This window comes from Balaenoptera physalus (genome assembly GCF_965194825.1).
Source record: "Balaenoptera physalus genome assembly, chromosome: 20".
NCBI lineage: Eukaryota > Metazoa > Chordata > Mammalia > Artiodactyla > Balaenopteridae > Balaenoptera > Balaenoptera physalus.
In genome coordinates this window covers 38,645,278-38,669,578 of record NC_138901.1, presented here as the reverse complement: position 1 = coordinate 38,669,578, position 24,301 = coordinate 38,645,278, and the positions used below count along the sequence as shown (strand labels likewise).

Sequence of the window (24,301 nt, the reverse complement as noted above, 5' to 3'; positions counted from 1 at the left end):
GGACAATAACATCTATCTCTGGAGTTGTAAAAAAAGATTAAATGTGAAAGCGCCTGGCACAAGCTCGTACACCTAAGCTGCCTGCTTCATTTTTTCATGTGTTTTAAATTTTTTTTCATTTGAGCTGTGCCGGTTGTAGAAGGCAGCCTGGCACGGATGACTCTGACCCTGAGGACAGTCCTTCTCCCTGCTCCCAGCCACGCTGGCCAAACCTCAGCCCTGGCCTCAGCCTCTGCACTTGAGCTCAGCGAGGGCTGGGGAGATGGTCCTCTGAGAAGTGGGGGCCCTCACAGCGGCCCCTCCTGGTGTTAATTGTAGGCAGCCTGGCTTTGGGAGTCCGTGGGTCCTTGCAGAGTCCTATGAAAATGGCATTTCTCTACACTGAATCCTGTTTCCCATTACCGTTTCTGAGCCACTTTCTCCTCATCCACAGAAACGCTCCCTGATGGAAAAGTCAAGGCTTTACCGCTCCTGCTCTGTGTCCTGGGCATCTCCTCTGGTCCTGGGTCTCGTCTCTTCATCTGTAATGTGGAGCAGGCTGTAGAGTTGTCGGCCGTTTTCATGTCGCGGCAGACACACAACGTGCTCTTTTTCAAGGCTTTGCACCTGGGGTAAATGGAAGCAGCTGCTGCGGCCCAGCCTCCCCTGGGGCCGTGAGGATCAGTATCTCCTTCCCGAGGGCTGACAGAATTTCTGGGGTTGATGCTGGGGAAGGATTGCCTAGAATCCCCCACCCCATCCACTCCAGGAGCAGCTTGGCTGGTATACCAACTGCCCCTGGCTCTCTGCCGGCCTTGTGGGGCAGTGGAACAACAGTCACGCAGCTAACCACGTTCCAGGCACTGTGCTGAGGATTATCCTGTTTAATTCTCATGGAAGCCCCATTCGTATAGGTGAGGGATTGGGCACAGAGAGGACAGGGGACGGGTACCAGGTCCCGCAGCTGGAGCAGCAGAGCAGGAGTTGCAGCCTGGGGCTGAATCAGGGCACTTAAATGGTAGGAGGGCAAGAAGGTTTCTTGGGGGCTTCCTGACACTCAGGCCCGGGGCCCGAGAGACCTGTAAAGAGGGCTGTTAATGGGGAAAACGTGGACCCCATCATCTTCCATCTTCCTCTGTCAGGGGTGGATCAGGTCCTGGCCTCTTTCTCCAAGGGGCTGCCCTTGGCAAAGTGAGGGCCAGGTCCCTCAATCTCTCTTACGAAATTACTCGAGGGGGAGGGCGAAGGTGGTGAAGGTGGCCGACTCCAGAGGCGTTAGCACAAGGCACTGACCCCCATGTGTGATGACACCAGGACAGGAGATTGCAGCCCAGGGCACGGCTTCTGGGGCCTCCTGGCCCTGAGGTCCTTGTTAGAAGCCTCAGGGCAAGTTTCCAGAACGCAGGACAAAGGCAGACACCAGGGTGGAGCCCCACTTTGGAGGGTGTTTTGGCAGCATCCTCTGACCTTACAGTGTGTCAGGGCGGGTGGAAGGTGTGGGTGAGGGGAGTTGGGGTGTCTAAAGCCAGCTGCGGGAGGCCACGTCACACTTGACTCCCCTCCCGTGTTCATCCTCATAACATATTTCTTGGACTGATCATTTGAGGTCACTCCTCTGTGCTTCCTTGTGCACTGGCTTTGGCCTCTCTGAGCTGTGACTCGCTCATCTGGGAAGCGATGGGGTGGAGGAGGTTGGATAATAAATCATACTTCACCCAGTCATCAGAATACTACTCAGGCATTAAAGACCACAAAGGAGATCTCTATGTTCTGACATGAGAAGATGGCTACAATCAATAAGTGGAACAAAGGAAGTTGCATAGTAGAATTTATGGTCTGATCACATTTCAGTAAAATGAATTCATACATATGGTAGTATGTGCATAGATAAATGTATCTGCATGTAGATATTCCAGTGTTAAGAGGTTTTCTCTGGGGGTGGGAGGGGATTATAGTTTTGTAACATCAGTGTCCGGAGGCTGCATGGGGCCCATGTGCTTCTAGTTTCCTGCCCTTGAACACAGCCCGCCTCCCTGGGACTAGGCAGACACCCACCCAGCAAGCCCCAGAGCATGAGCCCCGGACAATTTCCACGTCCCTCGAAGGAGGTGGAGGTTTGAAGGAGATAAGAATCTCAGCATGGTGACACTGGAAGGCACTGGGGGACAGTATGAAGCCCCATTTTTACCTGTGAGGGGACTAACCTTTAGGGACAGAAGGAATCAGTGGTAGTGATGTGTCTTCTGGCCTCAGGGTGAGGGAGGGCGCTTCCACTGCACCTTCCACACCCTCTGGTCTGATCTTCCTTTCATCATCAGTTAACTGTGGAGATCATGGCAAGGAAGATCATCATGCTGATTTGCTCACACCAGCTTTTCTCTATCATCTGTTAAGATGATGACCCCAAGTACTAGAAAAGGACTTAAGAATATCCTTTGCTGGAACAGTCCCTTAAAAATAAAGCTGCCGCTTTTCTACAATTAGCAAAATTACCGTACATCCTGGGATAAGCATGAGAAAGTCCGAACTTGATGTTTTTAGACACATTCAACTCTCAGTTACCTGCACTAGCAGAAGTGCTACCTTGGAAGTGATTTACAAGCCTGGTTCTGAGTGGGCTGCACCGTGTTCTGTTGCAGATTTACTGGAGCTCTGCACAAGTGGATGCCATGATGGTGGGGCCCTGAGGTGAGGGAGCTAAGGAAAGCAGAGACTGGATGGGGCTGGAGACCAGAGGGGGAGGACATTGCCTATACAGAGCCCCTCCTGCCCCAGTCAAGTCTCTAGGAGTCCTTGGCAGTGTGTGTAGTGGTTGAGACCAGTGGCTCAGGGGCCATAGTGCTGGGTTCAAATCCCCGCCTCGTCCACTTTCTCAGGTCTGTGCCTCTGCATAAGGGGGATAATAGCACCTGCCTCATAGTGGTGTCAGGATGTAAGCCCTTACTAACTGGTAAAGAGCTGTGACCGCAGCTGGAGAGAAAGCAGAAAGAAGCTGTTCCCCCGTGGGCTTGGCGGGGGTCGCCCGAGTTCGTTGCATTCTGCCCCTGACTCTTGTCTCCCTCGGTTTCAGGTGGGATGGTCCGTGGAGCCGGACCCAGGATGCTCCCGGGGTGTGGATGACCAGCCGCCCAACCCCGCACGGCCCAGGCCCGGATGCCGCGCCCTTGTCTCCTGACCCGGGGACCCCGCCCGTCGCGGGACTGAGCTTCCCGAAGCCGCCGAGCGAGCGGCGACGGCACAGGGACCCGGGGGAAGGGGCTCGGCGCCGGCGGGAAACATTTTCCCCCAGCGGCTCGGCAAGATGACCAGCCTGTTCCGCCGGAGCAGCGGCGGCGGCGGCGGCGGCGGGGGCGGCTCGGCGGCGGCGCGCGGGGCTGGGGGCAGCGCGGCCGCCTCGCAGGAGCTCAACAACAGCCGGCCCGCCCGCCAGGTGCGCCGCCTCGAGTTCAACCAGGCCATGGACGACTTCAAGACCATGTTCCCCAACATGGATTACGACATCATCGAGTGCGTGCTGCGTGCCAACAGCGGCGCCGTGGACGCCACCATCGACCAGCTGCTGCAGATGAACCTGGAGGCGGGTGGCGGCAGCGTCTACGAGGACAGCTCGGACTCGGAGGACAGCATCCCCCCGGAGGTAGGGGCACGGCCCCGATGATTCCCAGGAGCTCCAACAACTGTTTGAACCTCTTAGAGGACTTGGGTTATACTCCTGTCTGGGTTCTACCTAGCAAGCAGCCTTATTTCTCCCAGGGAAACGTACCCAAGTCAGCCCGTGGCCTTAATTTATGGGCAAAAATCATGCGGTCACTGAACAACACTGAGCACTACGCTGGGGCTGTGCCAGGCACGGTACTAGACCCTGGGTCAGGGGTCATCAGAATGAAGGAGCCTGTTCACAATGTAGACACCTGGCCCCCACCGCAACGTCCCGAACCCCACTTCCAGGCTGGAGCTCTCTGGTCTGTATTTTCTGAACCTCCAGGTACCCGCTAAGGCCAAGTCAGAGTTTCTGCCCTCACAGAGTTCACAGTCCAGTGAGGACTAGAGGCAGGTGTCAGGCAATGGCAGCCCGGAGGGGTGAGCGCTAGGATGGGAGAGATGAAAGCAGCAGAGAGGAAGGGATGGCTTCCCAGGGGAAGAGTGAAGAGTGAGGGAAAGGTGTGTGGGCAGAGGGAACAGCTTGTGCAAAGGCTCAGGGGTGAAATAGAGCAGGAGTCGTTAGGGAAATGGCAGCAGGACCTTCTGTCAGGATCCTAGAGTGAGCAGAGACCAGGAGGCCTTGCGGCTGAGAAAGAGTGTGGTGTGTTCTGGAGCGCAGGGACCCGTGCAAGAGAGCTTGCGAGTTCAGTTCCTCTGACTGAGGCGCGAGCGATACCCAAGCAGTTCCCTCCTCTCTCCAGGAAGGTGGCTGAGGGCGAAGGGACCACCCCACTGCATCAAGGCCACTTGCTGGGTGTGGCCAGGCCTCCTCAGCCCCTCCAAGAGCTCAGTAGATGTCTGAGCCCCCAGTCTCAGCAGGACCTGCAGTGCTGGGTGCAGAAGGGGCACTCAGAGTCTTTCAACGAGAGGGTCACTGCCCACAGGGGCATCTGGGACATGCAGCCACGGACAGGACGGAAGGACCCAGCAGATCGGATTCAGTTCTGTTCTTCACTGAGTCCCAGCCTGGGCCAGGCACCATCCTACATGCTTTAGGTGTATCATCTCTTCGAATCTTCATAAACTTTGTGAGGTGGCGTTATTATTACCCCCGTTTACAGTGGGAAACCTAGACCCAGATGTGATCTCAGAGTCCTTCTCAACACAGCCCTGCAGGTGGCCATTCTCCGTTAATCAGAGTCATCCTGCAGGGCAAAGCCCGCTTGCTCTTCCTCCTATAGGGCTGCTGCCTGGGAGTTCTCCCTCCGGATGGAGGAGAAGCTCTGTGGGCAATGGCATCTGGCTCATCCCTGTGTCACGTGCAGCACCCAGGACAGTCACTGCACATAGCAGGCACTCGGGGAGTATTTGTTGAATGAATGAATGTTGCTGCTGTCTTTGCACGGCTTTCTTTAGTCTCTTTCCCTGGGAGAGCACTCCTTGGCTCTGCCTGGATTAGCCAGTGGAGGGAGTTTTGGAAAAACCAGATCTTCTTTGTGAAAGGGAGGTGTGTGTATGTGTGTGCAGATACATCCGTTAAGCGTGAGCTGGAAGGAAAGTTCTCTGCAAACGCTGACCCCTTCCACAGTCTCATTTGTTCTGACTGTCTGGCAGGTAGGATCATATTTCCTTCTCTGTTCGTGGCACCCACAGCCCTGTGACCCTCCGAAAAGCTTGCCTGATGCCCTAGATGGGCCTGCACTGTGTGCACTTCTGTTTTCCCAAGAATCTTGCTTTCCAGATTGAGCCCCTTCTCAGCACCCCTCCTTGGCTGTTTCCCCAACCCCCCATCTTTGGAGCTCTGCGTGGGCCCATTGGCAGGCGGTTCCTGAGCCCGCGGAAAGTGCTGCGGAAAATTTATGAGCAGCAGCTGGGCTGACGATAACTGCTGACTGGAGAAAGCCCCCTCTCTGGGGGCTGGTGGATGGTGGGCTGGCCCAAGGGGTATCCTTGCCACAGAGAAGTATCTCCTGTCAGATAAATGGCCCAGACCTTGGCCCCCAGAGCACCTGGCAGGCATCCATCACCCACATGGAGTTAAGCCAGGAAGCCACAGAACCAAAAACTTCAGCACCTTTAGAGCCAGAAGAACAGCCTCACTGTGGCTGGTGGGGGAGGGGGCGGGGCGGGGCGGGCGGGGTGGGGAGGCCAGAAACGTGGCTGGGGTTACTTCTCCCTGGAGACTGTGGATCAGCCTTTCCGGAGCGTGCCTGGCCTGCTGTCTGCCTCCTTGGTGTTTCCTCATTCTGCTCCAGGAGCCTCTGATGAGCGTCTGGCTCCTGTAGCCCCAGGAGGCCGCGCTGAGGACCAGGAGCGGCTGAGAGGGGAGGAAAGCCCCCCTGCGTGGCTGTGGAGGCCCGATCTCTCTGAGCCTGAGGGGCGGCCGCTATGGGCCCCAGTCAGAGGAGCCCCAAGCGGCTTCCTTCTGGGAGCAATTCCTCCTGAGCCTTCCCCTCCTCGCCCGTCTCGCGCAGACCGGCTTCGGGGGGGGACGGTCCAGGCCAGCCACTGAGGGGGAGGGGCTCGGCCTACAGGCCCCAGCGTGGAACCTGTCCCTTAGAGCGGTTGTGTGCCGGGCACCGGAGGTTGTGCAGGTGTGTGCCAGTGAGCAGGGCTGGAGTTGACAGTGTTCTCTCTCTCTCTCTTTTACTTGTGGAAATTTGGGGTAAGGAGAGCAGTGGCCTGAGAAGCAGCTGCATTCTTCTTTTTCTGCAAAAGCATCTGTTTAAGTACTTTCTGCCTCAAAGGAAAGAACGTTAGTGCATTCCAGAGCAGGAGGCCTCCTTGGGTCAGGCTGGCTGTGTGTGTACAAAGCATGGCAGTGTGTGTGTGCTGGTGGTATAGTGGAGAGCACAGCTGCCTTCCAAAGCACGGCAGTGTGTGTGCGTGTGTGTGTGCGTGTGTGTGCACTTACTCACCCACCTGCCCACCCGCTGTGTGGTGTCCCTTTGAGACTGGGTGCCTGGGCATGGCTGGGCTCGGGCAGAGATGTGCAGAGGCATCTTAGCAGTGATTTCTGCAAATTCACTTGGGGTTCAATTTGTGGGCCAGTTGACAGCCTCTGAACCCTTCCCACGTTCTTTGGTCTTGGAGAAGATGGGCACAGAGCTGGAGAGGAGGGCGCGGGGGTGGGGTTGTGTGACCTGGGCTCTCCAGGTTGGAGAGGAGGAAGCCTGCTCCAGACGCCTTTGCAGAAGGGTTCAGGTCGGTCCATATGGCAGGAAGCCTGGCCTTTGCCCAGCCTTGGCCTCTCCTGCCCCTTTTTCTGGCTCCTGGATGAGGAGAGGAGGCCAAGAAAGAGCCTGGGCTCTCCCTTTGCTGCTGTCTGCCCTGAGAATCCAACCTGGGTGTGCAGGCATTGTGTCTGAAGGAGGCACTCTTGCTGTAGAGACCACATCTAAGTTAAAGACTCAGTTCTAGAAACTGTGTGGCTCTTGCCATGTTAATCAGGCAGCCTGGGCCTCAGTTTCCTCATCTGTAAAATGGGGGTAATGATCCATAGCCTACTTTGCCAAGTTGTTTGAGCTTAAGGTGAGATAATCGACGTGGAAGTACTTTGAGAGAGGGTAGGAATGATGTTAAAGTTATTTATCAAAAGTAACACAGGGGCAGAAGAGTCCATGAGTCACACATATGCAGCTCGGTGAAGTTTCATCAGCACCTGGATCAAGAAACATCAACACACAGATGGAGGTGTGCTTTATATTTCTTAAAGAATTATGTACCCTAAAGGAATTTGTAGGGACAGATGAGTTTTACTTAAGAGTTCACAGATGTTTTTGCTTCCTCTACATCACTTTGTATGTGATTGTTTTTTGATTTCTATTAAAGGTTTATTTTTAGTCATAGTCTTGACAGAAGATATAAAATCATCTAGATAAATATTATTATATTTAATATACTATATAAGTTATTTTGCTAGCTGAGTCCAGGAAGAGACAGTAATGGTAGAACTCTAGTTTTCAAATAAGTATAGAAAATCAAAAATGGAAATTGAATCATGTTTCAGTTCTGACAATAAATTCAAATTTTGTACAAATCAAAAAAAAAAAAAAAAAGAAAAAGAAACATCAACAGAGCCTGGAATCCCCGTTGTGCCCCTTCTTAGCCTTCCCCACCCCCAGAGGTCACACTGCTCCAACTGCAATCCCAGTGAATTTGTTTTGCCTGTTTTATCCCCCCAAATATTTATTTCTTTATTTCTTTATTTATTTGGTTGTGCCGGGTCTTAGTCACGACAGGCGGGCTCCTTAGTTGCGGCTCGCCGGCTCCTTAGTTGAGACACTTGGGCTCCTTAGTTGTTGCCTGCGAGCTCTTAGTTGCGGCATGCATGTGGGATCTAGCTCGAACCCAGGCCCCCTGCATTGGGAGCGTGGAGTCCTGACCCCTGTGCCACCAGGGAAGTCCCATGTTTTGCCTGGTTTTGAACCTTACTTGGATGGCTAAAGCTGCATGGAGCGTTCCTCTGGGGAGAAGTGCTTTCACGTCTGCTGTGTATGTTGGAATCGTGGGCTCAGGAGTAGCCCATGTGCTGAGCGTTAGTACAGGAAACCAAATGGTTTTGCAGAGTGCTGGTTATATCACTTTACACTCCCACCAGCAGCAGCAGAGTTCCCTTACTACACATCCTCGCCCACACTTGATTTTGTCTAAATGTTATTTAAATTCAAGGAAGGATTGTTAATATTTCTTTCTTTGTCGTCTCTGATACAGATTTTGGAAAGGACCTTGGAACCTGATAGCTCTGATGAGGAGCCCCCGCCTGTGTACTCCCCTCCAGCCTACCACATGCACATGTTCGACAGGCCTTACCCTCTGGCTCCCCCCACTCCACCTCCCCGGTAAGAATGCGTCTCCTCTCAGAACGCAAGGCAGTGGGGAAGGGGATCAGGGGTTGGGATTGAGTACAAACACAGTGGGAAACTTGACTGGACCCTTCAGTATACTGTTCCACCAAGAACAGGCTTCTACTGCAGCAAGAGGCATTTTAGCTAGATACCAAAGAGAACTTTCAAACTGTAAGGATTGCAAGAGCAGACATCCACTAAATTCCTGCTCCAGACTAGGTGCTATGCTGAACACCGGACAGGACATAGAGATAAACGACGCTCAGCCTTTGCTTTCTAGAAGTTTATAGTCAAGGGAGATGCAGAGTGGGGATGCCAAGCACGTGGAATGTGTACTGACACTTCCCCTCCTGAGCCCATGGCAAACATTACTAATTGGTCACTGTGCTCTTTCCTGCGACGTTGAGACAGAACCCCAGAATCCTCCTCAAAACAGCACTCCCAGACAGTCATCAGTAATTGATGGAATGGATTTCTATTTGCTATCCCTGTTCTAGGGATGTTGTGGGGATTTTTAAGCAATGGGAGCAAGTAAGTCTCTTTTTCTGGGGTAATTCGATAATTGGAAACAGAAGAGTTAGGTCCCTGGAGACTTCGTCCAGATCAGGGACTCTGTAATTTGGAAGTTTAAAATGAAGCTGGTTGCCAGCTGGGTCCCTGGGTCTCTGAAGTGCTTGTTTTTCTGGGCTCTGTGTTTGAGGAGGGCCGTTGGAGCCCAGGTGCCTCTTTTTCCTGGAGCTGCTGGTCCTGAGAATAACTGAGGCCTGGGGTGGGGAGGGGTGGGGGGACAGGATAGGACGGGGAACTTGTTCCAGTGGATCTTCCCTTCTGGGGACCTTGGGAGCCCCAGACAGTGGTGGTGGAGAACTCTGTGATCATACAGGTATAGATGATAATAACAGCTACCATTTACTAAGTGCCCTTCAAATGCCTGAAACTGACAAGGTTCTTTACCTACGCCATCGCATTCAAACCGTCCAACAATTTGTGAGGTAGGCACTGTTGTCATCCTCACTTTACAGATGAGGAAACTGAGCCTCAGAGAGGTTTCATAACTTCTCTAAGACTACAGAGCTGGGATTTGAAGCCAGGTCATTTCTGACTCGAAAGCCAACAAATGCTCTTCCCTGCTGTGTCCTGTCATCCCCCTAATGAGAAAAACCTCTGTGATTGCAGCTCAGGGAGCTGATAGAGGCCCAGAAAGTTATGGGGGGGAGGAGGAAGCATTGTTTCGAGTCAGGGACAGGAGCAGAGCTGAGGTCCTCCATCACCAGTGATACCAGAGGCTGTAATGGGACAAAGCGGGGGGTAAGTGGATAGGTCTGGGTGAGATCTTGGCAGGACTTGCAGCCCAGGATGGGTCATGATGCCCAGGGCTAAATGATTTTCCTTTGACATTTTTTTTAATATCCCAAGATGCTTTTGCAAAAAGTTCAGTTTCTATTAGGCAGAATAGTTCTACCTATTCTTTCAGAAGGGAAAACTGAGCCCATAAGAGACAGAATCCCCTTGTAAACCTGGCATGGATATCCTGGCCGCATCCTCCCTCCCCTCCTCTGTGTATGGTGGGGTGAAGTAGGGCAGGGGTAGTGTAGCCCAGTGATGGGAGCCCCAGTTGGGGGCAAAATGACCTCGGCACTAGACCAAGGCTCAGGAGGTCTTGCTCATACCTTTGGACAAGTTACTGCCCTTGCCTCAGGTTCAGGGGCCTGACCCGGAAATGAAGGCTTCGCTGGCCTGGGGGTGGATACAGGGAAGAGAACTTAGTTGTGAAGTTGGACAGAGGCAGAGTGTTCTCCCCACGCCGCCTCCTTTAGCTGCCTAACTTCTGATTCTTGAGGTGCCTTTGGCTCACTGCTTAACCTCTCTGAGCTTCATTTGCCTCATCTGTGAAATGGGAAGACTAATCCCCGCCTCAGCACTCTTGTGAGGGTTGAATGAGATATTGTGTGGGGGGCCCTTAGCACAATGCCGGGTATGAACCAGACCTGTCACCAGTGCTTTACTGCTCCCTCCTGCCCCTGGCTGCACAGTGGGCCTCTGGGGTCAGCTCTGACAGTGAACATTGAGACCAGGGGTAAGGCTGCCCTCAGAGGCCAGTGCTCAGAAGAGGCAGGGCCAGCCTCTGAGCACGTGCCCCTTTGCCCCGGGATGGCCCTGCTAGGCCCAGATCCACCCCCAGCCCATTTCCAGGGCCTCATTCAGTCTCTCCGTCCAGGACATGCATTTCCAGCGTTTATGGAGTCACCTGAAGCATGCAGGTGCTGAACCATGTGTGGTACAGAGATGAACACAGCCCCGCCTTGACCTCCCAAGGAGATCAGGGTCTGGGGGAGGCACAGACGCGCGGCAGGGTACAGGGAAGGCAGCCTAGAGGAACTGATGTCCAAGCAGTGGCCTGGTAAAGCGGAGGACAGTAGGGCGTTCCAGGCAAAGGAAACGGCATGTGCAAGGGCCTGGAGGCAGGAAAGAGGGCACCATCTGAGGGAACTCCAGGAGGTATGGGGTGGCTGGGTGAGGCTGGAGGGGTGAGAAGATCATGGAAGCCCTTGAGGGTCCTCCAAGGAGCTTTGACCTTATCCTCCAGCCAGGGGTTTAAGCTGGAGAGTGACGGGGTAAGGTTAGTGTTTGAGGAATCTCTCTCTGGCTGCTGGGGGCAATCAGATTCGAGTGGGGGGGTTGGGGGCAGGAATGGCCTGGCTCCCTTCTGCCACCTCCAGTCCCTGGGGTGCCTTTGAGAGTGAAGATGGAAGAGGGTTGGGGAGCTGGCCCTGCTGGGGCGCAGAAAGGCAGGCTGATCCCAGGGGAGCGTGCCTGGAATGCCAGGATTCCTGGGCCCAGGTTTTTGCAGGATGATCTGTGTGTTCCAGGACAGGCCTGACCCCATCTGGGCCTCCATGTCTAGTCTTTACCAAAAATCTTGCCTGGAAGGCTTGTTGCTGAAATCCTTCTGGGCTCTGATATTCTTTGGGTAAGCCTGGGGGTCTGATGGGGCATGCAGTTCTAGTTCTGGGGTCCAGAGGCAGAGGCTCTGGGCCAGGAGAGCCTCCCCAGCCTGTCCTTTCCTGAATGAAAGACAGGCTCTAAAGCCCAGAGGCGCCCCTCCTCACAGGCCACCTGCTGTTCTTCCATTGAAATTACAGCCTTGGAAGTTTTTTATTTGCCTCTCAGCTCATTTCTGACATTCCTTTCTGACCACAGTGGAGTTGCCTGGGCCGCCTGTGCTCAGGGTCCCCCTGGCTCTCACAGCTGTGGGCTGACCTCATCTCAGCCGGTGCCAGGGCAGGGGGCTGGCCTGCCCCTCCTCCAGGACCGCGGGCCCAGCAGCGAGGGACACTCAGCCTCCTGCTCCTCGTCCCCCTCCCGACTTGGGTTCTCAGTAACAAATGGCTAGAGGGGTCCAGCTGCAACTCCGGGGCTCTCTCTCCATGGCTTTCCTCGGTAGCTGTGGGTGTGATTGAGTTGGGGTGGGCACCCATGTCCCAGATGAAGACCCTGAAGCTGGAGGAAGGGTGCCGGGGTCGACCAAAGAAGGTCCTCGAGTCCCAGAGGGATGGGGTATCCACCCCCTTGACTCTCTGGCCCTTGGAGAAAAATGAAGCCGCCAACAGTGATAGGAGGTGGATGAGCGATGGAGAAGGAAAGGCGCCCAGGAATGGGAGTCCCGGGCTCTAATGCAGGCTCTTCTCAGGACCATTCCCGCATCTGTACAGCGAGAGGGGCCCTGGGGTTCCTTGGCTCCTGTCTGAGTGCTGAGCTCCCACCAGGCACTTAGCGGCTTGTTATCCTGTCTGCTGCCGCCCCCGCCCTTCCCCCTCGGCCGCCAGGCCACCCGCCCAAAATAGAAAAGGAAAGGAAGTTATTTCCATAGTCAGGGGCAGCCCGGAAAAGCTCCCCTCCAGTGAGGGGGCGGGCGGGATTCCTGGAGCTTGAGACCAAATCAGAGCCAGGCCCGAGAGAGAGTGGCTCCCGGCCCTCGGCTGCCTTCTCTGTGTGTCATTTCCCTGATTCAGCAGAACACGTGTCCTGCGGTTGCCACGCTGCAGGCTGCCGAGGAGCTGTGGGGAGCTCCTGGCCAGGCCCCAGGCCGCCCTCAGGCCAGGACGGCAGGGCGGGAGGCCGGGGGTCAGGGAGGCCACGTGCCATGGTCTCCTTCCTCTCCTCTCCGCCTCGCTGTTGGCCTCTGCCTTGGCCCAGGAGAGCGGTTCCCCAGCGCCACTTGGAACAAGGACCCTTCCAATCCCACACCTCCATGTGCCTTTTCAGCACGTTGTTCAAGACAGCCTCCCGAGGGGCTCCCACGCACCTGGGCAGGGAGACAGCAGCTTGTAGGAGACTGAACCCCAGAGGGGACAGGGTCTCACCCAGGACCGCGTGGCTGGCTTGTGGCTGCGCCAGAACTGGAGCCTAGATCCGCTTACCCTCTGGGGATCCTGGTGTCCCCATGTCCCCCAACCCTAGCAAACCAGCACTGGGGCGGGCTGGGCTGCTGGCAGCTCTGTGTCTGTTCACTCGGAGCACGCCTGGCACTCAGCAGCCAGGAGGAGCTCGCGTCATGCTAGGTGCTAGGGATAGAAGCATGAAGGGCCACGACCGCCATCCATGTCAAAATCCACAACGCTCAACATGAGCGCCGGCAACACAGAGCTCTCTAGGCCCAGAGACCTTGAAGGCGCTGAGTAGTTGAACATCCAGTGCAGCGGAGCCCAGGCCCAGAGGCTGGGGGTCAGCCGAAGCCTGGTTGAGAAGGGGAGCTAGCGTGCTGGGGCTTTGTGCCAGAGGCGGCGGAGGCCACGGGAGGCTCTGCAGCAGGAGTGCCAGTCTGAGCAGGATCTTGGTGTGATGGGCCAGGACACCTGTGTTTGGGCCTGACTGTTCCCTCCTCATCACCTCTCGCCCTGCAGCATCGACGTGCTGGGCTCCGCGCCCCCTTACGGCCAGAGGCGCTATCGGAACTGGAACCCCCCACTGCTAGGCAACCTCCCCGAAGACTTTCTCCGCATCCTGCCCCAGCAGCTGGACAGCATACAGGTAACGGAGGATTCCGCCGCCCCTGGCCTGTGCAGCAGCTCTGCTTGCCCACACCGTTCATGCCAGCCAGCGTCACTCCCTGCTGTTTAAGCCCAGGCGGAGATATTTCTGTTGCCCTGGGTTTGTAGGGAAAGAACACTGAACCAAAAGCCTCATTTCCTGTCTGGGCCTGGAGGTTTCCTCTTCCACCCAGGGAGGTGACGGCCCTGAGGACGCTCCCTGGCTGCAGCCATCACCCCAGGCTGGAGGGAGGTGGGCAGGGGCGGGGGGTGGGGAGCTGTCAACGGCAGAGGACCAGAGCACCTTCCTTCCCTCGCATGGGAAAGGGCCAGGGTGCTTCTCCCCAGAGGCTGGCCCTTTGCAAGCAGTCTCCCCTGAGACAGCTTAGACAGGGAGAGCTTTGAGTTTGGGGACCCTGAGCAGTTCGCAGATCACTCTTCAGGACTATTCAGGTTTTGATAAAGGAAGGGGGGGTGGTCCAAGGTGGAGGAGGTGGGGAGTAGTTTTTAAGCCCTTGCTGCTTCCTCAGCAGAGAGGGCTCTGGCCTGTTAAGTTAGATAGGAGGTGCTGGCCACAGGGTGCGGCCACAGCATCCTGGGAAGGACACGTGTACCCCCAGGTGCGCGTGGATGTTTGTGCAGCGCGCGTCCTTGTGAGTAGGCGGTCCACATGCTCGCTCCCTTCCTCAGGCTAACTCCGGGGGCTCCAAGCCTGCGAGCACAGAGGGAGGCCTGCCCCTCACAGCTGGGCCCGGACCCCGGGACCAGGAGAACCGCTGGAAGCAATACCTGGAGGATGAGAGGATCGCGCTCTTCCTGCAGAATGAGGAGTTCATGAAGGAGCTGCAGCGCAACCGCGATTTCCTCCTCGCCCTGGAGAGAGGTGGTGCCCCGGGTGGGGTGTTGCGGCCGCTGCTCCATGGCTAAGGAGGGGCTGATGTTGGCTTTAGCCTTGGGGCTCAGGAGAGGCACTGAGCTGGAGGTCGGGGTGGCCTCTGTGCTGTTGAGTTATTCTGGTGGGAGCCCCAGAATTCTGCCAACAGGGACCTGAGTCCCCAGCCACCCCTTCCCCCCTCTGGAACTCAGAGAGAGAGAGGGGTGCCCTTCCCTTGCTCCCCTGCCTGTCTGCTCTGTGCCAGGCACTGGCTTTGGCACCATGTGTCTGGAGCTCCAGGAATAGAGTGATTGGGTCCGTGGGTGCCAGAGAGGGTGCCTCCCTGAGCAGAGGACGTTAGAGCAGGGGCTCTTGAGTTTTTTGGGTGTTTGAGTTGTCCTTGGGCCCAGCACTCTACTTTCCCCAGCCTGGCTGCCTTCCCCCTTCAGGGTGGGAATGTTTGACGGGGGTACAGCGAGGGGCCTGTGGGAGAGGGGTATGTGTGTGTGCGTGCGTGTGTGTGCCTGACTGTGTTTTGGGGGAGGGAGCACAGTGTGCAGGGAAAAGTCTGGCCTGAGACACAGGAGGCCCAAGGCTGGTCCCAGCTCTGCATTAAAGGTGCTGGGGGTCTCGGGGTCTTTCCTTTTCAATGAAGGGCTGGACTATCTGATTTCCCAGGGACCTTCTAATTTTGGCATTCTGACACTGCACGTGGTTGTCAGGGCAGTAGTTTCTGTATCTTTGAGGGTTCTGGTTCTTTGAGAGCCCGAAGGCATCGTGTGTGCACATATTCCGTGTGTGCGTGTGTGTGCATGTGTGTGTGTGTGATTCTGGGGGTTTGGCCTCTAACAACCTCCTGCATCTCAGCGCAGGCTGCCCCTGGGTGGGAGCTAACTTCCCTGACCAGAATGTGGTCCTTTTCCAGATCGATTGAAATACGAGTCCCAGAAATCTACATCCAGCAGCGTAGCTGTGGGAAATGACTTTGACTTTCCCGCTCCTGTCCCAGGTAACCTTGCCTTCCTAAGAGAGAGGCCTGGAGGGTGTAGGGGGCTCACACCCTAGCTGTGGTTTGCATATTTGGAGTTTGGGGGTAGGCTGAGGAAACAGGCTGGTGGGGAGGTTTCTCCTTCTTCTCCATACTCGCCGAGAGGGAGATGGCCCCTCCACTCAGCAGCCCCGGGTTCTTACCAACCCAGCGGCTGCTGCAACCCACACCCGGGATTGGCCAACGGGCTGGCTGAACTCCTTGGAGGTGCCTGGAGCACGGGCAAGAAGGGGACACACCACACCACGTAATGTCCCACGGGGTATCGGAGGTGGGGTGGCAAGGGACTCAGAGACTGGGTCACTGCCCTGGGGGAGCTTATGGTTTTACTGGGAACGAACACTGGAGATGCATCCAAGAAACAGGCAGAATGAAGCAGCAAGGCTGAAGACACACTTGTTAATTATGGCAAAAACATGTTGGCGGGGAAAGGCAGGATCAATCTGGGAAGAGTTCATTCATTCATTCATTCATTCAGTAGCTGGGGAATATCTGCCACAGGCCAGGTTCTGCCTTAGTGTTGGAGGAATAGAATTGGAAGCTTCATGTCCAAGCTGGTGAGAAGCAAGAATTGCCTCAGTGGCTGAAGGAGGGCCAGGGGTGGACAGCAGGCTGCTGGGCTGCACGGACGAGGGTCAAGCTGGAGCTGGGGACACCCTGAAGGCCCCGGTTCCATGCTCGACATCTGGACTCTGCCTGTGTGTGTGCACAGTGGCCCCTGGTCAGCCAGTGCCCGCCACACACACACAGGCTGCCCGCCTCAGAGGAAGAATCCGCAGCTCTTGCCCGAAACAGATCTTATATCGTGCGGTAGAATGGGGGAGGGGGGCAGAAGGATGGGGAGCTCAGCTGATCCCAGCTTGAAGAGAGAAAATCCTGTCGAACTAATTCATAAGCGACAGGCTGGGAGCTTAGGTCCCACCAGATATGCATCTGGGGGTTTAACAGCAGCCTCTTGTCCTTGATCCCAAATTAACCATAGACACCGGGACCGCTGAGGTGGATCAGAGTGACTCACAGGGACTTAGCAGGCAAGGTGACTTGGGATTAGCGTGGGAGCTTTAGAAGGGCAGTGAGGGACCCAAGTGGGTGCTGAGTGGACCGGGAGACTCGGCGCACCATGTTGGGATGCAGGCAGGCTGGCCACGTGCTGGTGAATGTTTAACCGCCTGTCGGGGTGCAGGGGGAGCCCCAGTGCTTAGCATCTGGTAGCTTCCACGGTGTAAACACTCCCATCATGGCTGATTTCAAGCCACCGAAGGGCCTTCCCGGAATGCAGAGTGGTCAGAGGAGTGGACAGTTGGGAGCCTGCGGGAGCCGGCCCTCCACACGTACAGAACAGACCACTGACCCTTTTTACAGAAAAGGGGAGAGTGAGGCTTGGGTGGGGAAAGAAATGCTCCTTGAACCCCGGTGTCCTTCTTGCTTTAAGCTCCCTCCCGGTTAGGGCAGAAGCCTTCTCTTTGCTCCCTTCCTCAAGTGGAAGGGTGGGCTGAGCCCCTGTCCTGTGGGGACAGCCCTGACCCACCTCCCCGGGCCTTGGGCAGCCACTGGCCCTCAGAGGTGTCTTCCCCCTTCCAGGAACCAGCGACAACAACCCCGCTGTGTCTGAAGATGCCTTATTCAGGGACAAGTTGAAACACATGGGAAAATGTGAGTCCAGCCCACGCCCCCTCCCCAGCTCTTCTAACACAGGCCTGTGGCCTCCTGGGAGGGAGGGAGCCACCCGGAATTTTAACGCAGCTGACTCTTGGTGAACCAAAGTGACATTTTAATCACGGGCTGGCTCCCTCAGCTTTCCTGCCTCACTTCCCTGTGCAGCTGAGTCTGGATACAAATTAAGTTTTAAATCCTCTTGAGCCATCTGTCTGCAGAAAAATAATAATGTGCCGGACACCGTGCCCCTCTGCCCCCCGCCGTTTTAGAATTCACATTCTCTGTGGCTTGAGGGGGCTTGGCCGGGCCGGGCCTGAGTGGGGAGGCCCAAGCTAAGACCACGTTCTGTGGGTGGGCGGTCCACCGGGTCAGTGGCCCCTTCCCACAAAGTCCTGCCATCCGGGTCGCGCCTTCCCCTCCACCCCACCCCCCAGACACACAACCATGCATGAATGAGGCTGCCATCCTTTCAGGCTCCATTTCAGAGAAAATCTCGGATTAGTCATGGAAATCCCAGAACCAACCCTGGAGGTGGAGAGGGGAGAAGGGGAGGTGGCAGGAAGAAAGCCAAGATGCGAAGCCGTCTGTCACAGCTGGGGAAGGAGGAATACCCGGATCTCAGCTGCTGGCTGCGGTCCCTGGCCAGGCTCTCGGTGGCCTGTGCTGCCTCTGCCGGCCGACCCGGGATGGCAGCCTCACTCCGCCAGGGCACCAGCCTGACCCCGGTCTGCGATTGCTGTCACCTCTTCCCCTCCCCCACCAGCCTGCCCACCTGCCCCAGTCCTGGGGGGCAGCTACCTGCTGCTCTGGCTGCCGGCTCACAGGTCTCTCTGCCCCTAGCCACCCGGAGGAAGCTGTTTGAACTGGCCAGGGCCTTCTCGGAGAAGACCAAGATGAGGAAGTCAAAGAGGAAACACTTGTTGAAGCATCAGTCGTATCCTTTCCAGGCTGGCACTGGGTGGCAGCGGTGGATGCTAAGGGTGCTGAAAACCCTGGGCTGGACTCCCTGAGGCTGTGTCCTCCCCCGGAGTGGGACCGGGCCTTGTGACTCTCCCCTCTCCTGCCGTGGGCCCTGCTGCCAGCCTGGCGCTGCCCTATCTCTTGACGCCAATGTTGACCCCCGTCACCAGGCATGGGGAACAGGCCAGTGTAGGCCCCCTGTAGGCTCAGAAGTTGTCCTACCACTTTTTAACTTTTTGTTTGGGGTAATCTGCATCTTGAGAGAAAACTTCGTCCTTCCATGGAAATCAGCAAACCTTTTCCTAATTTCTTTTTTTTTTTTTTATAAATTTATTTATTTTATTCATTTTTGGCTGCGTTGGGTCTTCGTTGCTGCACGCGGGTTTTTGTCTAGTCGCAGAGAGCGGGGGCCACTCTTCGTTGCCGTGCGCGGCCTTCTCACTGCGGTGGCTTCTCTTGTTGCAGAGCACGGGCTCTAGGTGCACGGGCTTCAGTAGTTGTGGCTTGCGGGCTCCAGAGCGGAGGCTCAGCAGTTATGGCGCACGGGCTTAGCTGCCCCACGGCATGTGGGATCTTCCTGGACCAGGGCCCGAACCTGTGTTGCCTGCTTTGGCAGGCGGATTCTTAACCACTGTGCCACCAGGGAAGCATCCCTAATTTCTTAAGTTGGATTGATCCACAGACCTTTCCACCTCCTCATTTCATGTGTTGGCCCTGCCTTCTCACTCTTAGTTCCTCCAGTAAAAATATGGTTTTCCACAATTTTACCCAGACTTCCATCCATGCTTGTCAAACAGGGCCCAGGATATTATTATAGAAGCTGAGCAGCCAAAGGAGAACAGGGAGAAGGTTCCTTCTCTGTCCCTAGAGATGGGAGCCGGGTGAGAGAGTCAGGGCCTGGCTGCTCAGGTGACCCCAAGAAAAGGAGCCTGCGGGAGGTATTGGGGAGTTTGGGGGTATAAGGCTGGTGCGGTGAAGGCCTCCTGAGCTTGGAGCGGGGGTAGAAGTCCAGGGACAGGGAGTGCCCACCCACCCCTGGGACAGTTTTCCTGAATGGCCCGGCAGACTGGGGGCTGCGGCATCAACAGCCAATCTCCTGGACGACGTGGAGGGCCACACTTGTGGTGAGGCGGGGAGGGCAGGGAAGTCGGGGCTCTGAGTTGCCTGTGATGGGTGGTCCTCCAAGAGGAGGGCCTGGGTATTTCACAGGCGAACCCAGACTGTAAAGGAGGGGACACCCAACCTGGGGGACATATCAGGGTTGGTGGGCAGGTGACCCAAGGAAATGGGTCCCCCCACCCACTTGGTCCATATTGCCTCTCCCTTCCACTCCTGAAAGGGGCCCAGCCACATCTCCACCTAAATCTTTACCTGGAGCACAAAGTGCCGAGTGCTGTTTCTGGGGAATATTCTCTGGGGTGTGAGGGGACAGACAGGGCCACCCACATGGAAGGGCCTCCCCTTGAGAACCAAGCGCTGGGCAGTTTCAGTGTCTGGGGCCCAGAGGCCTTTCAGCGTTCATTCAGTCCCTCCCAAAGGCATGTGGGCCAGCAGACACTGCCTCAGACCTTCCCAGGCCCACAGCTGAACCCTCATCCTCAGGCCTCAGAGCAGAGGAGCCCTTTGATGGTCAGGAGACATCGAGAAACAAGGGCTAGAAGGGCCTTGGAGGTCATCTGGACAGTCCAACTTCCCCATCTCATTTTATAGATGAGGAAACTGAGGGAAGAACTTGTCCAAGGCCTCAGAGCTCATCGATAGAGACAGAGCAGCAGCCAGGGGTCCTAACCCCGCACCATGCCCAGTTGCCCCTCACCAGACCCACTCATCGCCCCCGGGGATCAGCGTGTGCCCTGGCAAACAAGGGTGGAGAGAGTTGGGTGAGCTGTCTTGCCCAGCCTGGGGGACGTGCCTGAGTGAGGCCCTGCAGGGTGGAGGGTGAGGTGCTTTCCTCTGTTTTTCAGACGAAGACTTCCGGGGAAGGCGACAGGAGGTGCCCAAGGTGGAGGAAGCACTAAGGGAAGGACGGTAAGAGGTAAGGCGCAGGACTGCCCTGCCCCACACCCCAGCTGTCTTCCCCGAGGTCCAGAGGCATCAGGCTCAGGCAACTAGATGGCGCAGGTCCGGGGTTTTTTCCCTTGTTGTTATGGCGGGGGACGTGTGCATGGGGGAACTCGTGTTTTGCATTATTTATTCATTTGACAAAAGATAATCACACCTGCCTGTGCCAGATGCTAGGAACAAGAAAAGAAAAATCAGCTTTGACCTTGAATAGTTTACAGCACAGTTGAGAAGAGAGTCCAGGATACACACAGCACACTAAGAACAATTTAAGAAAAACTGAGATGGCCTCACCCGGCCATGTCCACACAGAACTCTGCCATTGCCTCTTGGGTTTTGGTGGTGGGGAAGATGAGGGAACGGCCCCTCTCAAGACAGCTCTGTTTCTGGCTGGAGCCATGGGCCTCCAGGCTGCTTTTCCTCCTCTTTCCCTGTGCATCCCTGGGGAAGAAACAGGGAACGTCAACACCTCCTCCAGGGCTCAGGGGAACCTGCCCCTCTTCCAGCCCCTCCCCCATCAGGAAGCTGCCTGCCTACCCTGCCCCCAGCCGCTGTCCTGGTCCCAGTGGTCAGCTATCTACAGGGCTTTCTTGAGCTCATGGTGTGGCAGGTATGGCTGTTTCAGGCTATGGAGAAATACTTGCTACCCTCAGGGTAGCTGTAGTGGAGGGGAGAGACCAGGGTGGGGAGGACACAGCCAGGAGGAGTACAGGCGCCCTCTCCTCTCAGCCTGGGCCGCTGGCCTTCACGTCACCTCTGGTTGACTCGCCACCCTCCACCAGGCCCTTCCAGACCTCTTCTGTTCTCTCAGGCTCTCCTCACCCATGTTGCTGCACCCATGCTTCCCAGGTATCCAGAATGCTGAAATAAAGCCAGCCGGGGGGAGGACCCCCGCCTCCCCAGTGTCGCTGCCACCTCCTTCCCACTGTTCCCCGGGGAAACATGCTGGCCCAAAGCCACCCCTTATCAGGACCTTCCTTGTCATTTCTTTCTTTCCTGAATCTTCCAGCTTTTCCCTTTCCAGCTCCTTCCTCAAGTCTATATCCTCCTCGTCCCATCTTAAAAACCAAGAGTCCTCAATATTTTCCATCATCACCCAGTTTGCAGAAAAGTGCATCCTCCTTCACCCATTGCCAGCTGGCCGCCCCCCCCCCCACCCCCAGATTGACTCAAGATCACCTGCCAGGTCCTGGGCCTTTTCCTGTTCCGCATCCTCTGGTGCTGTCTCTGCACGCCGCCGTGCCCATCGTCTCCCCTGAAACTGCCCTCCCTTGGCTCCTGTGGCCCCAGGAATCCTGGATCCCCTTTCTCTCTGCCGTGGATTCTCTGTGCGCTTTTGGGTTCCCGTTGCTCCTTCCACTCCCTCAATCCCCGCTCTCCCTGTAGCTCTGGGCTTGACCCTCTCTAAAGCCTCCTTACTCCCTCTCCCTAGCGGTGCCACCAGCTTCTCTTACAGCATCAGCAATACTTATGCACAGTTGGCTCCCAAATCTGAATCTCCATCTTAGTTCTCCAGATCCACTCCATAGCCCCAGCTGTGCCCACGATGGTCTTTCTAGCCCTGGCTGTCAACTCACTGAAAGCTAGACAGTCCCACTTCTGATGTCCCCCGTTCATTTCTCTTCCTTATTCCTTGCATCACTCCCCTGGCAGACTCTCATCACCTGGTTAACAGCTGCTGGTCTCTTCACTGCCCCTGCTCTGTTCACCCATCACCAGGACACCACTTTAGTTCCATTTCTCCCTTGCTCTCTGAATGGGTCTTCCAAGTGAAGACTCCTCAGCTTGGTGTGGGGATCCCACCAAATTCTGATCCCATTTTACTTTTCTGCCCCTACAGGTGCCCTTGGTGTAGCTCAGCTGGGCTACCGCTGTATCACAGAATAGGCCAGGCACCCAGGCACACCTCTCAGCCCTTCACAGACAGCTGCTTCACCCCGCCCCCCCACTCCATCTCTAGCTGCCACAGTCCCTGGTGTTTTGCAAGTTGGAATGTTTCTAGGAGCTTGGATTGGTGGGTGTGACCGCAGGCAGAGTTCCAAGGCTGACATAGAGTTCCTGGGGGAAGGAGAAGCCTCCTGTCTTCAGAAGCTTCTGCCCAGAACCATCTCTCCAGGAACCAGTGGTGAGGAAAAACCCCTGGGCTCCACTGAAAAAGACTTCTCCCATCCCTTTTTCCTGCCAGATGCAGCAGTTTCTCCTCGCCGGAGACCATCTGACCCGCCAGAGGCAGCCAGAGAGCAAACCGGCCCTCCGCCGAAGAGCCCAGCTGCAGCCGGACGGATGGTGCTTGAGTTCTGAGGCCCAGTGGTTCTCCGGCCACAGTCCAGCCCAGCCACTGCCACTGCCACTTCCCAAGGGACTTAGAACTTCGGAGTTGCATGCTGTCATTGGAGGAAGGGCCTGAGGGTGGAGGCAACAGCCAACCACAGTCCCTTTTGTAGCCAGGCTGTTCTATGGGGAACGAGTGGAAATGTAGGATCTAACCCCTCTTCTTAAAAAAAAAAAAAAAAACACCCAGAAAACTGTCAAACGTTGGAGTAGCCAAAAGGGGAGGGTGATCCTACCAGAGGCTCGTTGGCCTGAAGGTGGAGCCCCTGCCCCCGTCTTGCCCTGGTCTCTCCTGTCGGGCCACAGACACTGCCTGATCCCCTACCCCCATCCCCAGCTCCCTTCTGGGCACCTAGGGTCCTTTATTCCCATGGCCTTCTGCATCTCAGTCTTTCCCCAGGGGTGCTGGTCCTTGGCACACCCCTGCACGGAGCTCTGGGTGAGAGAGCCCTGGGCAGTCACTCGGGCCCGCTCTGAGGAGTGATGGGCCATGGCAGAGAGGTATCTGCTGAGTACCCTGCCTGGGCCCCTCGGGCTGCCTCTGTTAGGGGCTGGCAAGGGCCCCCAGCAGGGATGGGGAGGCTGGCCACCCCGGAGCTGGCGGATTCTAGCTAGGCAGGGGTAGTCTTTACTCTGACAGAAGACAAAAGTCAGTTCTGGATGGGATCCTGTAGTCCCACGACACTGGGGGCTCCAGGGGCTCTGACTCCCCAGCTGGCCTAGAAGTTCTGCTGTCATTAAGGGTGGGCAGCGGCCAGTTCTTTAGTAACCCTGAGCAGGTGCAGGACTGAGGGGCAAGAAGGAGAGGCTGCCAGCCGGGCCAGAGCCCCTGGGGCAGAAGGGCTTGCTGGGTGCCCCTTGCCAAGAGTGAGAAGGCAAATGGCCAGGAGGAAAACAAGGGTCCTACGAACCTGACCTGGCACCAACCACTGCCAACGGGAGGGAGGGAGGGAGGAAGGGAGGGGCAGCCCCGCTTCTGTGGCCCAGCTGGAGATGGGAAGGAGCCGACCTCGGGAGAACCGGCGAGCCAGGGCAGGCGCGAGGCTAGGGCCCGAGCGGGGAGCCGGCACAGCGGTGGGGCGGTGGGGAGCAGGCGCCAAGCCTGGCGGGCTACCTCGAGATAATGAGGGCGTGGCGGGCTCCCCGAGGTGCCGGAGGCGGGACCCTGGCCGGGCTCAGCATCCCGAGCGAGTGCGGAAGTGCTGCCGCCCTCCCATCCCCACCGCCCCGCAAGGGCCCCTGATGACCGGGCACAGCAGAGGGGGAGCGCCAGTCGCCCCCCACCCCACCCCCCCGTCTGTGTGTGTGGCTTTGTCAGTTTTCTTGTTTTTGTTTTTTCTCCTACGTGTGGGTTTTTTCTTGGAGCAGTTTCATAGGAATTCGTGTAATAAAGACTTGGTGTTCTCTTGGTGCTCTGACGTGGCGGCGCGTGGGCTGACCCTCCTCTTCTCCTCCCCCTCCCCCTCCCCCCGGCACCCCGCGCCCGCGGGCCGCCTGCCTGGCCCAGCCGCCGTGCACGCGGGGCCCCGGGGCTCAGCATCCCCGCAGCGCCCCTCAGGTGGCACCTGTGCCGCACCGCAGCCTCGCCCACCTGCTGGCGCTGCCCGCCTTCCTGTTTGCCTGGGAAAGTAAACCGCTTGCTGACAGGCCAGGGAAATGCCAGTCTGTTGCGAGAGCTCCAGCCGGTCACCTTCCTAAATAAACAGAAAGCTGCCGGAATAATGTCTCGCCTGGAGCTGCGGGGAGGTGTAGTCTCAGGCTTCAAAGGGCCCGCAGACATCTTCCAGTTCAAACCTCTCTCGCTTTCCCTACTCCCAGGCTTCGGTGAACTACCTCCCGCGCCAGGGAGCTCACTGCCAAAGGAGGAGGCTGG

The 24,301-nt window shown here is 56.6% G+C and overlaps 1 protein-coding gene across 6 annotated transcripts in view; it reads left to right on the top strand.

Annotated features, from left to right (window-relative positions):
- CUEDC1 (CUE domain containing 1) overlaps nt 1-23,839 on the top strand; it is a 75,020-nt gene extending 51,181 nt beyond the window's left edge. For 3 of the 6 annotated variants that reach the window (XM_082440076.1, XM_082440077.1, XM_082440078.1), the window contains 11 exons: nt 3,050-3,616; nt 8,335-8,462; nt 13,373-13,499; nt 14,189-14,381; nt 15,298-15,381; nt 17,002-17,073; nt 17,917-18,010; nt 19,102-19,160; nt 19,747-19,916; nt 20,001-20,071; nt 22,283-23,839. In XM_082440076.1, the coding sequence (XP_082296202.1) occupies nt 3,281-3,616; nt 8,335-8,462; nt 13,373-13,499; nt 14,189-14,381; nt 15,298-15,381; nt 17,002-17,073; nt 17,917-18,010; nt 19,102-19,160; nt 19,747-19,916; nt 20,001-20,054 (1,317 nt within the window). In that variant the 5' untranslated portion in view covers nt 3,050-3,280 and the 3' untranslated portion in view covers nt 20,055-20,071; nt 22,283-23,839. Of the gene's footprint in view, nt 1-3,049; nt 3,617-8,334; nt 8,463-13,372; nt 13,500-14,188; nt 14,382-15,297; nt 15,382-17,001; nt 17,074-17,142; nt 17,193-17,916; nt 18,011-19,101; nt 19,161-19,746; nt 19,917-20,000; nt 20,072-22,282 lie in introns of those variants that run through there. The other 3 variants (XM_082440079.1, XM_082440080.1, XM_082440081.1) reach the window with 3 other exon arrangements.
- Nucleotides 23,840-24,301: the final 462 nt, after the last annotated feature.